General features: G+C 33.1%; 1 protein-coding gene across 1 annotated transcript; it reads left to right on the top strand.

The window, feature by feature from the left end:
• The first annotated feature begins 11,134 nt into the window (after nt 1-11,134).
• On the top strand, nt 11,135-15,409 carry LOC149498246 (uncharacterized). Its single transcript, XM_089717266.1, has 6 exons — nt 11,135-11,513; nt 11,621-12,402; nt 13,942-14,128; nt 14,449-14,596; nt 14,695-14,935; nt 15,089-15,409. Exons 1-6 carry the CDS (start codon nt 11,135-11,137, stop codon nt 15,407-15,409), a joined length of 2,058 nt encoding a protein of 685 aa, XP_089573392.1.
• The last annotated feature ends 216 nt before the right edge of the window (nt 15,410-15,625 follow it).

Below are 15,625 nucleotides of genomic sequence, written 5' to 3'. Positions count from 1 at the left end.
AAGTCTAACGCACTTTGACTATCACAATAAACTATATATTCTTTCTGCTGCACACCCAATTCTTGAACGAATCACTTTAACCAAAGCATTTCCTTTCCTGCTTCCGTTGCTGCAACGTACTCTGCTTCAGTCGTTGATAATGAAACACATTTTTGTAATCTCGATTGCCATGAAATAGCTCCCCCTGAGAATGTAAATAGGTATCCTGATGTAGATTTTCTCTCATCAAGATCACCGGCCATATCTGCATCTGTGTAACCAACTAGTGCAGACTTTTCACCTCCAAAAGTTAAACATAGTTTTGAAGTTCCTCTCAGGTATCTGAAAATCCACTTTACTGCTTCCCAATGTGTCTTCTGAGGATTTGACAGAAATCGGCTCACAATGCCAATTGCATAAGCGATATCTGGTCTCATACACACCATTGCGTACATCAAACTTCCGATCGCTGAAGAATATGGAACATTTGACATATCTCCTTTTTCTTTCTCTGTTGATGGGTAGGATTTCTTACTCAACTTGAAGTGAGCGGCAAGCGGAGTGCTAGCTGGTTTAGCATTCTTCATATTGAACCTCTCTAGAACTCGTTCAATATATTTTTCCTGCGATAACCATAACCTGCAGGACTTTCTGTCTCGAATAATCTCCATTCCGAGAATTCGCCTTGCCGATCCCAAATCCTTCATATCAAATGCTTTTGACAAATCACTCTTTAACTTGCTAATCATGTGCATCTGGTCCAACGATTAGCATATCATCAACATATAAGAGAAGGATGATAAATTTACCATCAGGGAATTTCTGAACATATACACAAGGATCTGCATCTGTCCTTTTGTATCCTTGATTCACCATGAAAGAATCAAACTTTTTATACCACTGTCGCGGTGCTTGTTTCAACCCGTACAAGCTCTTCTTCAAGCGACAAACCATGTCCTCTTTTCCCTTGACCTTGAAACCTTCTGGTTGTTCCATATAGATTTCTTCCTCTAGATCCCCATGCAAGAATGCGGTCTTTACATCAAGCTGCTCTAACTCAAGATTCAAATTGGCTACAAGACCTAGTACAACTAGAATAGAACTCATTTTCACAACTGGTGAAAAAATCTCATCAAAGTCAATACCTTTCTTTTGAGTAAAGCCTTTGACGACCAATCGAGCTTTGTATCTCACTAGGTTGCCATCATCTTTCTTCAGTTTGTACACCCATTTGTTCTTGAGTGTTCTCTTCCTTTTGGAAGTTTCACCAGCTCATACGTGTCATTCTTTTTCAAAGAATTCATCTCTTCTTGCATGGCCTTTGTCCAGCAATCTCTATCTTTGCAAGATTGCACATCTTGGAAGCTCTCTGGCTCCCCCTCATCAGTAATCAAAATGTAATTAGAACTAGGGTACCTTGTAGATGGTTGGCGCTCTCTGGTTGACCTTCTCAACTGAAGTTCAACTCCTTCTGGTGTAATGGGGTTCTTTGGCTCCCCCTGCTCAACACCCTCTGCATCACTGTTATCATCTACAATTGTCTCTTGATCCCCTACGACTTGCTCTTCTTCTTCTTCTTGTTCTGATTCTGGCATTCCTCCTCCTGTGGCATCATCTGTAGGAATGCTTCCTGGTGTAATATCAATAACACCATCACTTGTGGATTCTTCACAAGTTGTGTCTGCCACGATCTCATTCTCGTGGAATACTACGTCTCGGCTCCGGACAACTTTCTTTTTCACTGGATCCCATAACCTATAGCCAAACTCTTCGTTTCCATAACCAACAAAAGTGCAAGGAACTGACTTGTCATCAAGCTTTGATCTCTGCTCCTTTGGAACATGCATGAATGCCTTGCAGCCAAATACCCTCAGGTGAGAGTATGAAATATTTCTACCTGTCCAGACCTTCTCCGGGATATCAAAATCCAATGGTGCTGAAGGTAGTCGGTTGATTAGGTAGACAGCAGTATTGACAGCTTCTCCCCAAAATGGCTTAGGTAAGTTGGCCATTTTGAGCATGGATCTGACTCTTTCAATAATGGTGCGATTCATCCGTTCAGCAACGCCGTTGTGTTGAGGCGTACCAGAAACTGTCTTTTCATGCCTGATACCGTGCTGACTACAATAATCTCTAAACTCTTTAGAGATATACTCACCACCATTATCCATACGCAAACACTTCAATGCCAGTCCAATCTCCCTTTCCACCATCGCATGGAATTGCTGAAAGTGCTTGAATACTTGGTCTTTTGTGCGCAACAAATATATCCATGTCTTCCGTGAGAAATCATCAATGAAGGTAAGAAAATACCTACTTCCTCCAAGTGATTCTACCTCCATGGGACCACATACGTCAAAGTGTACCAACTCCAACTTGTTGTCTCTCCTTCTAGAGCTTTTCAAAAATGAGACCCGATGTTGCTTTCCAAACAAACAATAATCACAAAGGTTTATTTTACCTTTGGCTAATGGTATGAGGGACTTCTTAGCCAACATATTCAACCCTTTCTCACTAACGTGTGCCAGCCGCCTATGCCACTAATTTGGTGAAGCATCATCTGCAACTGTATTTAGTTGTCCCACACATATTATTGCATGCGTCTTATATAGCGAGCAACACAATTTTCCTCTCGCCACCACCAAAGACCCTTTGGTGAGTTTCCAATTACCGCCACCTGCATGATGGTGATAGCCTTCCTTGTCCAGTACGGTCACAGATAACAGGTTCAACCGAAGATCGGGAATATATCTCACATTTTTAAGTGTTAATGTGCACCCGAAACTTGTCTTTATGCAGATATCACCGATTCCCACCACTTGCAAGACACTATTATTTCCCATTTTAATAGTGCCAAAGTCTCCTGCTTTATAAGTGGGAAAATATTCCCTTTTTGGAACACAGTGGTATGAAGCACCGGAGTCTACTATCCACTCGGTATCTGCATCTCCAACATGACAGCAATCTGCATCAAGAGTGACTAAAGTCACCTCACCATCTTCTCCTGAGACTGTAGCAGATGTATTTCTGTCATTCTCCTATCTTCGGTCTGCATTATCCTGTTTGAGTAAACGACAATTTCTTTTGAGATGACTCTCCTTACCGCAATGGTAACATTTTCTCATCTCTCTGGACTTGGATCTACCACCTGACTTTACATGTCTTGGACCTCTACGGCCCCTATTCTCTGTGACAAGGGCTTGTGAACTGGTACTGGCAACATCTCTTCTTCGTAATTCTTCATTAAGTAGTCTATTCTTTACCATAGACATCGTTACCACACCATTTGGAGCTGAGTTACTCAATGATACCACAAGAGTATCCCAACTATCCGGTAGAGATCCCAACAGTAGGCATGCTTGCATCTCGTCTTCTAAGGACATACCGCTAACTGCTAACTCAGTTACGAGTCCTTCAAAATCGTTCAGGTGTTGTGTAATTGATCGTCCCTCTGACAACTTCAAGTTCATGACTTTACGCATCATGAAGACTTTTCCTTGAGCATTCGTAGCCTCGTACATATTCTCCAATTTCTTCCAGAGAACTTGGGGATCTTTTTCATTTCTCACATGGTTGCACAGGCTAGCATCTATCCATTGGCGTATTGTACCCAATGTCTGCTTTTTTAATTTCTCCCACTGCCTTTCTTTCATTTCTCCCGGCTTTGCACTATCACCTTCAATTGGATCATACAGATCTTTGCAATTGAGGTAGTCCTCCATTCTGGATTTCCACATTAAATAGTTCGAATCCGTCAATTTGATCATTGCCCCGTCGTTAGCCATGCTAAATTCTGAATCTGATAAAATTTCACTATTCACGTGAATAGTAACTTTGACAGAATTTACCAACCAAAGGCTCTGATACCAGTTGTTAGGATTATAACTGATCCCGAGCGGGTCCCGCGGAAAAATACCGGTGGTAAAAGTAAAATAAAATTACTATTATCACATATACCTCCAATAATTAAATATTGAATATTGACGATCGAATCCACCAGAAATAATAATCACGGTAAAAATTAAATAATTACCGTAAATGCCAGATGAAAAAAAAAAAATAAGAACACCGAGATTTACGTAGTTCACCCTTCAACTGTTATGGGCTACGTCTACGGGACAAAAACTCCGAATAATTCTTCTACTAAAAATAATAGGTACAAAAGAGATTACAAAAATAGTGGTACTCTAAGTGTTTAACAAAAAAACACTCCAAAATTTCAATCCTCACTATTTTCTCTCTTTCCCAATTTTAGAAACCCTTTCTTAAAATTTTCTATACACTCTATGTATTTCTATGCTTTTGTTTTTGTACGCCTTAATGAAGGAAAACCTTCTCCTTTTTATAGGAGAAGGGGACACAGTGGACGCGTTAATCACGCGTCCACTTTTCCTTTTTTTTCTTTCTTTCTTTGGCACCGTCCTTTGAATAACAAAAGGAACGTGCTTTGTTTTTTTTTTTTTTTTCTTTGTTCGGCAGTCTCTCTTTAATTGCCACCAAAACAAAAACGTGTTGTTATTATTATTTTTTTTCTTTTGAAATGTCTATGGGTCCCACATGTTGGAGGGACCCCACAACAAATGGGAAGCCATAGATCATACCAAAATCTACTATCAAGACCAGTTCTAATATCTTTAGTCATCCCCTTCCTTGCCAAATCTATTCCAAAGCAAAAAGCCTTCCACACAACCGAAGATTGAGATTTAACATGACAATCCTAAGTAGCTCTCCCTGCTAAATATTTATTAACAAAGCACTTAGTCCATAAGAAATTAGGATTCTTCATAGCACTCCAACATACCTTTCCCACTAAAGCTTTATTCATGGATTGCTATGTTTTGAATATTATTATGAAAATCTATGGTATAGAAAAGATATATTTGTAACGACAAATTAAAAAATAGACTATTGGTCTGATGGAGAAAATTATTGCAAAATTTCTTGTAGAATATGTTCCTTTATTTGTTAAGGAAATTACTGAAAAAATTATCTTTAGCAATTAAAATATATTGTAAAAGTCTAAAAAATAATAATTTCCATTTTGGGTTTTGTGTTGTGGGTTTTGCAAGACTTGTTCTCATGTTTTGGAAGACTTGTATGCTTTCTTCTAGAAAAGGCACAGATAAGAGAAAGTAATAAAAGAGAGAGGAGGAAAGATTTTAGATCTCAAAGTGGTTTTTCTATTTTGAAAGAGACTTCATATCAAAATCCCGATTTTGCATGCATAATACCTTTTCTTCTAGTTTTGCAGTAGATTTTGCTGAAAATAAAAAATCTTTTTTTAAAGTATAGGCGATTCAAATGGGTGAAGGTTTTCTCGTGTTGAGTAAAAAGAACATTGATCATAGGACTATAATTATCAAGAAAGCAAGGCTTGAACACTATGGTCATGAGATTGCCACGCCAATATCTCCCCTCTGCGTGAAAAATCTCAGACCATCTAAAAAGAATTATAATTATTATTTTATTTATGGTTGCCCGCGTGTGGACAACGCAGGTTGCCCTTCCAATTAAATGGGCAAAATGAACTTTAAAAACTAAGTTATGGAGGAATTTGGCAAAAAAGTTTAATGTTGATTTTTTGAATATATGGTTCAAATTCAAGGGGCAAAATGAGTCTTTTTCCTTTTTATTTTTAAATATTCTAGTTTCCTCGCACATTGTTTCCGTGCATTGAAATTTTACACATTTTTTTATAAATTATAATATTATAAATGATTTATATTACTGAAAATCTAATTGCATTCACAAAATAAAAAAATATTTTATAAACTATTAAAATAAAAAATTCGATAACTAAATAACTTGTTAAGGAAATAACATATTTGTACTAATAAAAATTATTATAGTTTGACAACTAAAAATTTCATCGAAAATAAAATTACTTACCAACCAATTTAAATTTTCTTATTACTATCTAAATTTAATTAGCTTATTTTTTTCTTAAATAATATAATATCTTAAACTGCCTATATTGCTAAAATATTAGAAATCAGTGTTAACTGTTATAATAAATTAATATCTTAATTGTTATTTTAGAGCATCATTTATAATGTTCGTATTTTTTGTTTTTTTACTTTTTGCTAAAGTGTATGAGCATATTTGAGAGAAAAAAAAAAAGAATCTTTCTAATATATTTTATGATTTGCCAACATAACATATTATATCATAATTTTATATCTTATTATATATATTTCTAGTGAAAAACAATAAATCTTATTATAGTATTTCTAGGTAAATTCATTTATTTTTTGTTTTCAGTAGAAAGGACATTATATTTTTAAACCTGCCAGGTTGAGTTAGGTTGGATGGGGTTAAAATGGGTGATGTACAGTCCTGGCTTCAGAAAATCCAACTAGCGTCTCTCTCCCCTTCTCTTCTCCATTACTGTAGTCCTTTCGATAAAAAAGCCGAGCAAGCACCGCGTGGATCTCCTAACCATGGGAACATCCCCTAATTTCCCTTCTAATAATTCTATTTTTTGTAATTATAGAATTTGAATCAATGAAATTTTTTGGATTTTCGTTATCTGGTATGGATATGCTAATTCGAAGTTGATTTATTTTCACTTGTAACCTATGCTTGATCCAAAGTTTCTCTTTAATTCTTATTGAATTTTCTGTTGAAATTCATTTTTTTGCTGGCTTGGGAATACTGTTAGGTGTTATCTTTGTTTCTGAGCATTTGGTTTCTCTTTGTAGTTATGATTATTTGAGGAGATTCATCGAGCTTTAATCTACTTGGATGCGATTGCATTTGAGAAGCTAAATTTATTGCTTTTTATGTTTTAAGGTTTCTGAGTAAATTGGAAATTGCTTGTGTGTGCTTAACTTAATTGTTTTTTAGTATTTCAACAATTGACTATCCTTCCTGAAACTTTCTGCATTCCACTTTGATTAAATCTTAGGAGAAGAGAATAATGAAGTGGTAGTGGAGTCCACAAAATAAACAAAGTTAACTTTCCAAAAAAATAAATGAAAAAATATTAATTTAACTTTTGTAATGATATTAATAATAAATAATTGTTTTTAAATAATTATAAATAAAATCATGGTATAAAAATATGATTAGTAGAAAGAACTAATAACTAATTATGAGTTTTATCCGCTATTATCAGTTATAAGCTATTGATTAAAATCCTTACCGAACGCCTTTAGTTGTTGAATGCAAATCAACTTTTAACTATATAAATTAGCTGAACTAAATGCCTTCTAAATACTTAGGTATTATACGTTTTATGAATCATATCAATCAAGTTTACAAATACTTATAACCTCACCACTTGTTCTCATATATAGATATAAATTGATATGATTAGATTTTAAAAACCACAGTTACTATTATTAAATATTAATATTAATTTTAAATATTATCCCAAGAACATTGTAATGTGATTTGATTAATATTTCTTTTTCATTCAAAAAAATGTGCAATTCACCAAGACAAAGTCTAGTAGTAAGTACATTTATGACCTGGCTATATATCCAGGTTCGAATTCCCTCTCTAATACTAAACAAAACAAAAAGAAAGAAAAAAAAAAAAAAATTTTAACTGCAGTTTGATTCTCAATAGCAATTACACTTATTAACTCTCATGGAACTCTCTCTTGGGTTTCTATATTATTGAACCTCCTACCAATTTGATTAGAGATTTTCTAGTGCTGATTAGTGCAGGGGCTGTTTGGCCTAGACAAGTTGTGTAATCTTTTTTGGGTTTAAGCCCTCATTCTTCATTTTTAAAAAATATTAATTTTAAATTTAAAAAAAATCTTAAATTATAAAATAAATATAAATAAATATGAATAGTTTCAAAAGTCATTGTTATTATTACAACAAATTAATTCTTAAACATAGAAAACTTATTAAGTTCTCAAATCAAAATGTATAAAGATAAAAAAATTAAAATTTACAAAAAAAATAGAATGCTAAATAAAAAAATATAGAAAATCATTTTCTTTTGGTTTCAGTTTTTATATATATAGATTGATAGATAAATATAAATAATAAAAAAAAAAGATTCGGCCAAATATATAGTTGCACTCCTAAGTTTTTTTACTTTAATCAAATGACACCCTATACTTGATTTCACACATGATTTTATGTGAATATTTTGATTCTTGAAGTTTATATTGTATTTATTCAACATATGGTATTTAAGCATAGAAAACAATTCAAGGGACTTGTTAGGGTCTATAGTAACTATTTAGTTACCAAGTTATTTTACTTGAATTTATTTAAAGGACATGTTCGCTATTTATGCACAAGCTAAATAATTTGTGCATTGCTAAAAAAAATTATTATTCTATATATTTATTCGAGCAATTACATTGACATGCATCGCTTGCGAATCAATATTATTTAAATAAGTTTTAATGTATCTAATGTGGTGTTTAATATATATTATAATACTTTTATGGGTATAAGCAATATGTGTATTTCAAATATGTCGTATGTGGTATTTCAAATAGTCAAACTTTTATTTGTAGATGACATTTATCTAGTCTTATATTCAAAATTTCAAAGAAAGAAAATAAATAAATTTCAGTTTGTGGTTTAGTGGAAGAATTTAATTTATTATTTTGAACTATAATATTTTATTGAGAATGAATATAAATAAGTGAAGTTAATGTTTTAGTGACTTATAAGAATTTCTCATAAATTTTCATTATAATTTATGAATTGCTCTTATCTAAAATGAAATATTATTTATTACATAATAGAGTATAAAGAATGGAGAAAGTTGAATTCCATAAAGAAAATTTATTAGTACAAAATTTTATACTCTTAGATCTTTCAAACCATTATGAGTTGAGAATATTAGTTTATTTGACATATTGTCAAAGGGTGATGCTATTTAGTACAGTTTGAGCCAACTCAAATGGAGCCATAATTGTATTTTTAAACTTTTTTTATATTTAGAAAAAGGAAAATTAATTATTATGACAATTTTATCCCTCATTAATTTTTCTCTTAATAGTAGGAAAACTTAATGGTATTTAAAAATCCAAAGTCTTATTAATTTTCAATCAATTGCCATGCTTTTCTTTTTTCTCTCTCTTATGCAACAACCTCTCCATTGTTATCTTCTCCCCTATTGTCCCTACTTTTTACCCAGAAAAAAAAAAAAAAAAAAAAAAAATCTTTTTCATTGTTATACTCTTCATCGTGCATCAACCTCTCGTCGGACATCGTGGCCTAACCGGAGTTGCTTGCATTTGTTATTTCCTATTTCATTCTCTTCTTTTTTTTTTTATTTTTTTTTATTTTATTTTATTTGTTAGTAAAAAGGATGAATAATTAATTATTAAAGTAAAGCTAAAATAAACTTTAGAATAATTGTGACTTGTTCGAACCAGCAAATTAATAATTTATCTTTCTCCCTCTTTCTTTCTTTTTTTAATTAAGATAATTCATGATAAACATTATAATATAAAATCGAAAATTGTAAGAAAATAATCAAAACTTTTCATGTAAAATACACATTAATTCAACATGCTTAAATTCAACACATAATTTTTCTATATTCTAAAAACATAATTATTCAGTAATTTGAAATTTTCGTTAATTCATATAAAAATAATTAAAAAAATTATATTTCAATTTCAAATATTATATTGCATATTAATACATAAATACATATGTATTAATTTAAACCATATCTATAATTATATATATACTATTTTTTGTCTTTTAGAATTAGCTACATATACTAAATGTACATTTAGTTGCTCCTCATATATGATTTAATTAGTAATTTAATATTTTATAAAACAAACCATATCTTATAATTATGTACATACTCTTATATTCCATAGAATCAGTATATATCGCTATAATATAGAATAATTAAATCTATATATTCAATTACTTCTTAAAATTCATATATAGTACTATAATATATGATAATTGTGAATTAAACCACACAACTATCAATTATTCATATCTAACAAACTTTATGGAACAAATATATACAATCATAAGATATGCTTCAGTTTATAAAATATTAATGTACTAACTCGACCATAAGGAATAACAAAGTGTATATATTTTCTCAGGGTATCACAATTTATATTTAATTTTTAGATTTCATAAAATTAATAAATAATGCTATAATAAATATATAATGGTAACAGTATTAGAACTTGAAATGTATAACATCATCAATAAAAAATATAAATACCTGATACAAGTTATCATATTAAAAAGAATTTTTTAACGTAAATAGTTAAATTAAGTATAATTCACAAATTAATTTGATTAAATAAAAAATCTTTAATTGTAGTTTAAAGTATTTACAAGAGTAATTTGATTAAACAAAGATATGCAATGTACTTAATCAAATTAAGTATGATTCACTAATGAATTTGATTATATAAAAGTTCATAATATTAATAATTTGAAGAAGTACTAATTATTTAAAAGAGTAATTCAAGTTAAGCACAGACCTGCGATATACTTAATTATATTAATTAGCATTTCTAATGTTTTGGATCGATTAGTTACAAAGTCTTTGTCATTATAATTAGATTAATTAAAGAAGAAAATTTATCTTTTTAAATTAGATATAAATCTATACCATGTAGATTATAGTACATATTATAATAATATTTATATGAATTGAATGGAAATTGTTAATTTCGTTTAAATAAAATAATAAATATAAATTATAATATGAGCAATGATTAAAAATAAAACATTTATGTGAGCTATGGAATTAATTAATATAATTTTCTAATTTGATTAAGTAATAATTCTTAGTTTCAGTTATCCTTAAGGACTTTTATTTAATTTTGGCAAATATATACATTCCAAGTATATTTACTTAATATTTTCACATCGAAATTATTTTTAAAAATGAGTCTTTTCTAATGTTTAGAACATATCATCTATCTCTTTAAGGGTATTAGATAGATTAAAATATTTATACCTACACTTTATTTTCTTTAATTTAAAGTATACATCTAACTTAATAATGATAAAAAATAGATTCTAATCTCAATAATTATATTTTATTTCTTTAATGTACAAATCAATTATTCTAAAAAAAAAAAAAAAAAAAAATCAGAGCCAAGAGCCCTACGGCATCTGGTCTCTTTTCTTCCTTTCATTTTTCTGTCTTCTTTTTTCTCGTGTTCTTCTGTATTTCACGAACACAAATGGCCACGGAACAGTCTTTAATTTCTACTACTGCATCAAGTTCTTCTTCTTCCCCCTTTCCTTCTATTCAAATACCAAATGTTACACAGCTTCTATCAATCAAGCTTACCTCAACCAATTATTTGCTGTGGGAGGCTCAGATTCTGCCTTTGCTCTATGGTTATCGCTTGTCTGGATATATTGACGGTTCTATCATTGCTCCGCCTCAGCATTTGCCTAATGGTGATTCTCATCCAGCGTTCCTTGATTGGTTTGCTCAAGATCAGATTGTTCGAAGTTGGATTAACTGCTCTATTTTGGAGTCAATTATGCATCAAATTATACGATGCAAAACAGCCAAAGATGCATGGGACAAGTTGGCTGTGATTTATTCTATTGGTGCCAGGTCACAAGTTCAGCAACTTCGAAAGCAATTGAAACATCAGTCACGTGGGAATGACAATATTGATGATTATATGCATAAAGCTCATTCTTTGAGTGATCAGCTTGGAGTTCCATTCCTGAAGAGGCTTTAGTTTGTGATGTACTTGAGGGACTTGGTTCTGAATATCGTCCCTTTAAACGAGCTATAGAAGCACGCAATTCTCCAGTTAGCTTTGATGAATTATATGCTTTTCTTTTAAGTGAAGAAATTCAACTCAAGTTTGATTCCATCCAAATTACTTCTACTATTTCGCTGACTGCTCATTATAGCAATACACACTGTGGTGGACAAGGTAATTCTGGACGTGGAGGTCGAAATAGTCGTGGTGGGCAAGGACGTGGTTATGGTCAATCCTATGGAAATTCTTATCCTGGCCGAAGTACATATGGCCACTCATATGGTCAATCTTATGGTCAAAATTCAAACGCTGGTCTTGTATGTTTTAAGTGTAATGGCAGTGGCCATCTTTCAAGGCAGTGCCCCTCACCTCGAACCTCACCTCAAGCTAATGTTGCCAAAGCTGAACTTGAACCAGACCAAAACTGGATAGTGGATTTTGGTGCCAATTATCATCTAATTGCTAATCAGGAGAACATTGCTCAGCCAATGCATGTGCATGATTCTACTGCGCTAACAATTGCAGATGGTAAAAGTCTTCCGATTCTTTCTCGTGGTTCCACTATTTCTCATACTAATGGTCGTTCTTTTGTTTTCAATGATGTTCTTTATTTCCCACATGTCACTACTAACCTACTATCTGTTTCTGCTTTTACTTCACAAAATAATGCGTCTATTGAATTTTTTCCTAACTCTTATTTAGTGAAGGATATCCCCACGAGGCAGGTGCTATTCTAAGGCCCGAGTAAAGATGGACTCTATCTTTTTCCTATGTAATCTGCTCGATCAGTTTCACCTAAAGCATTTCCTGCCACTGTGTCATTGTGGCATGAGCGTTTGGGTCATGCAAATATTCGTATTGTTAAGCATGTTCTTAGGACTAATAAAATTTTTGTTGATTCTCATAAGCAATTTGATTTTTGTCATGCTTGTAATGTGAGCAAGTCTCATAAACTTCCTTTTCCTGATTCTGTTTATCATGCAAAGAAACCTCTTGAGTTAATTTGTTCCGATGTTTGGGGGCCTTCGCCTGTTGTTTCTGTTGATGGTTTTCGATATTACGTCGTTTTCTATAATCACTTTAGTAAATACTATTGGTTGTATTTTCTAAAGCAAAAATCTGATGTTTTTCCAGTATTTGTTCAATTTCACAAATTAGTTGAGACATATTTTGGTCTTCCAATAAAAAGCTTTCAGTCTGATTGGGGGGGGGGTGAGTTTCGATCTTTAACCACATATCTCAAAGAGCATGGGATTACTCAACGTGTTTCATGTCCACACACACCTGAACAAAATGGTTGTGCTGAGTGAAAACATAGACATATTGTCGAATTGGGTCGTGCTTTATTACACCATGCTTCAGTTCCATATTCATATTGGACATATGCTTTTGACACTACTGCATATACCATTAATCGCTTGCCTTCATCGAACATTCACAATCAAATACCTTATGAGCTTTTATTTTCGGTGCAACGCAATTATGATGAATTATGAGTGTTTGGTTCATTATGTTATCCTTGGCTTAAACCATATTAACCATATAAATTAGCACCTAAATCCTCTTGTTGTGTTTTTTTGGGGTATAGCAAAATTCACAAAGGTTATACTTGTCTTGTGCTTTCCACTAATCTCACGACATGTTTTATTTTTTTAGCAGGTGTTCCCCTACCAGAAACTAGTTGATACTAGCACGAGAGAAACTGCACCACCTCAACCAATTGCAATTCCATTTCCTCCTGTCCCTATTCCATAATTTGCTGGAATTTTGGGTGCTCAACCAAAACGCAGCACCGATAACCTCTCTACTACACGAAACACAACAAATCCTTCACCTGGTTCACAAAGCCTACATCATACCAATCAATCTGTACTCACCGTTTCACTAAACCAGCAGGACCTCGCCATTAACCCAATGCATACCTTTTCACTAAGTGAAACTCCAACCGAACCAACTTTTGAAGCAAACCTGTTTGGTCCAACCACCTCAGCAACCCATACATCACTCCACACCGTTTTAATCAATTCACCAGGCCCCACCGATTTCATTAACTCTCCTTCATCTGCTCAACACGAAATTGCAGTAACAGAAGCAGTCTCTCTTTCACTACCTTCATCTTCTGTTATTGACACCACACAACAATCCGCAAAAGTGCATCCAATGGTGACACGCAGCAAACTAGAACACTAAAGCCTAAAATTCTGTGGTCTCCGCAGTCTCATAATGCTACACTTTCAACTTTGGTTCCTACTTGTTATACACAGGCTATTACATGCTCCCATTGGCAAGATGCTATGATTCAGGAATTAAATGCATTATTACAAACTAGTATATGGGAATTGGTTCCTCGTAGTATTGCACAGAATGTTGTGGGTTGCAAGTGGGTCTTTCGAATCAAACAAAAACCTGATGGTAGTATTGAACGTTACAAAGCTCGGCTAGTAGCAAAGGGTTTCCTCAATGCCCCGGTGTTGGTTATTTTGAGACTTTTTCACTAGTTGTTAAACCAACTACCATCCGAGCAATATTGTCTCTAGCTGTCTCCAGAAATTGGGTGGTCAAACAATTAGATGTTTCCAATGCATTTTTGCATGGTGACTTGGAGGACGGAGTATTTATGGAATAACCACCAGGGTTCCAAGACAAAATGAAGCTAGACCATGTATGCCACCTTCGCCGTTCTCTTTATGGTTTGTACCAAGCACCATGACAATGGTACAAGAAACTACATTCTGCATTGATTCTTCATGGCTTTCGTGTATTACCTGCAGACTCATCATTGTTTCACTATGCTAAAACCAATGTCATACTTTTTGCGTTAGTGTACATTGATGATATAATATTAACAGGCACTAGTCTTAATGAGATGCAGCGAATAATGGCCTCTTTACAGTCGGAATTTATGCTTAAAGATCTTGGGTAGTTAGATTATTTTCTGGGCATGGAAGCACACTGGTTGCCTGAAGGCCTACTTCTCATACAGCAAAAACATATACTGGATTTGTTGAAAACACTAGAATGGAAGATTGCAAAGGTATTGCTACACCGGCTGTCTCGAGAGATAAAATGTCATTGAATGGAAGTTCCTTATTCTTAGATCCTACGTTCTATCGTCGTATTATGGGTGGTCTGCAGTATCTCAGTTTAACTAGACCAGAAGTCTGTTTTTCTGTTCATAAAGCTTCTCAGTTTCTTCAGGCTCCTACCGATGATAATTGGAGTTTAGTCAAGCGCATCTTAAGGTACTTGAAAGAGACAGTACATTACGGACTTCTCATTTGAAAATCCACTCATACTGATTTGAATGTGTATACTGATGCTGATTGGGCAAGCAATCTTGATGATCGAAAATTCACCACAGGTTATGCAATTTTTATAGGTCAAAATCTTATAACTTAATTTTCCAAAAAGCAACAGACTGTTGCTCGCTCTTCCACCGAAGTGGAGTATAGAGCCATTGGATTAGCTACCACTGCATTAACATGGATACAAGCGCTTTTACGTGATATTGGCTTTCATTCTGTTCATACACCAAATCTATGGTGTGACAATATTGGTGGTACATATTTGTCCGTAAATCCAGTTTTTCATGCGTGCACAAAGCATCTTGAGGTTGATTTTCATTTTGTACGTGACAAAGTACAAAAGAAGGAGCTTCAAGTAAAGTTCATTTGTTCCAATGATCAACTCGCTGATATCTTAACAAAACCGCTTTCCAAAGCACGACATTGAGCTCTAATGTTTCATTTAATAATTCAATCATTCTTCAAGAATGCTCGAATTGAGGGGACGTGATAAGGATACCAGCTGTATATTTCATATTGCTGTAACTAACCGTATCTTAAGATAAGTTTGTATAACTACAAACTCTTATAAATAATACAGTACCGAAACACAGAAATAATACAAGTTGAATTCCAAAAGATATTAAACAATATATATAAAACA

The sequence above is a fragment of the Jatropha curcas genome, chromosome 2, assembly GCF_041381405.1.
Source record: "Jatropha curcas cultivar XTBG-Jc1 chromosome 2, XTBG_Jcur_1.0, whole genome shotgun sequence".
Taxonomy (NCBI): Eukaryota; Viridiplantae; Streptophyta; class Magnoliopsida; order Malpighiales; family Euphorbiaceae; genus Jatropha; species Jatropha curcas.
This window is presented reverse-complemented; position numbering and strand designations above follow the sequence as displayed.

Bases quoted from the DNA above. Each gene is read 5' to 3' on its own strand.
- LOC149498246 (XM_089717266.1), top strand. From the start codon at position 11,135: ATGGCCACGGAACAGTCTTTAATTTCTACTACTGCATCAAGTTCTTCT. The intron at 11,514-11,620 runs GTGCCAGGTCAC...TTGAGTGATCAG, and splicing joins GGCTGTGATTTATTCTATTG to CTTGGAGTTCCATTCCTGAA. The intron at 12,403-13,941 runs GTGCTATTCTAA...TGTTATACACAG, and splicing joins AGGATATCCCCACGAGGCAG to GCTATTACATGCTCCCATTG.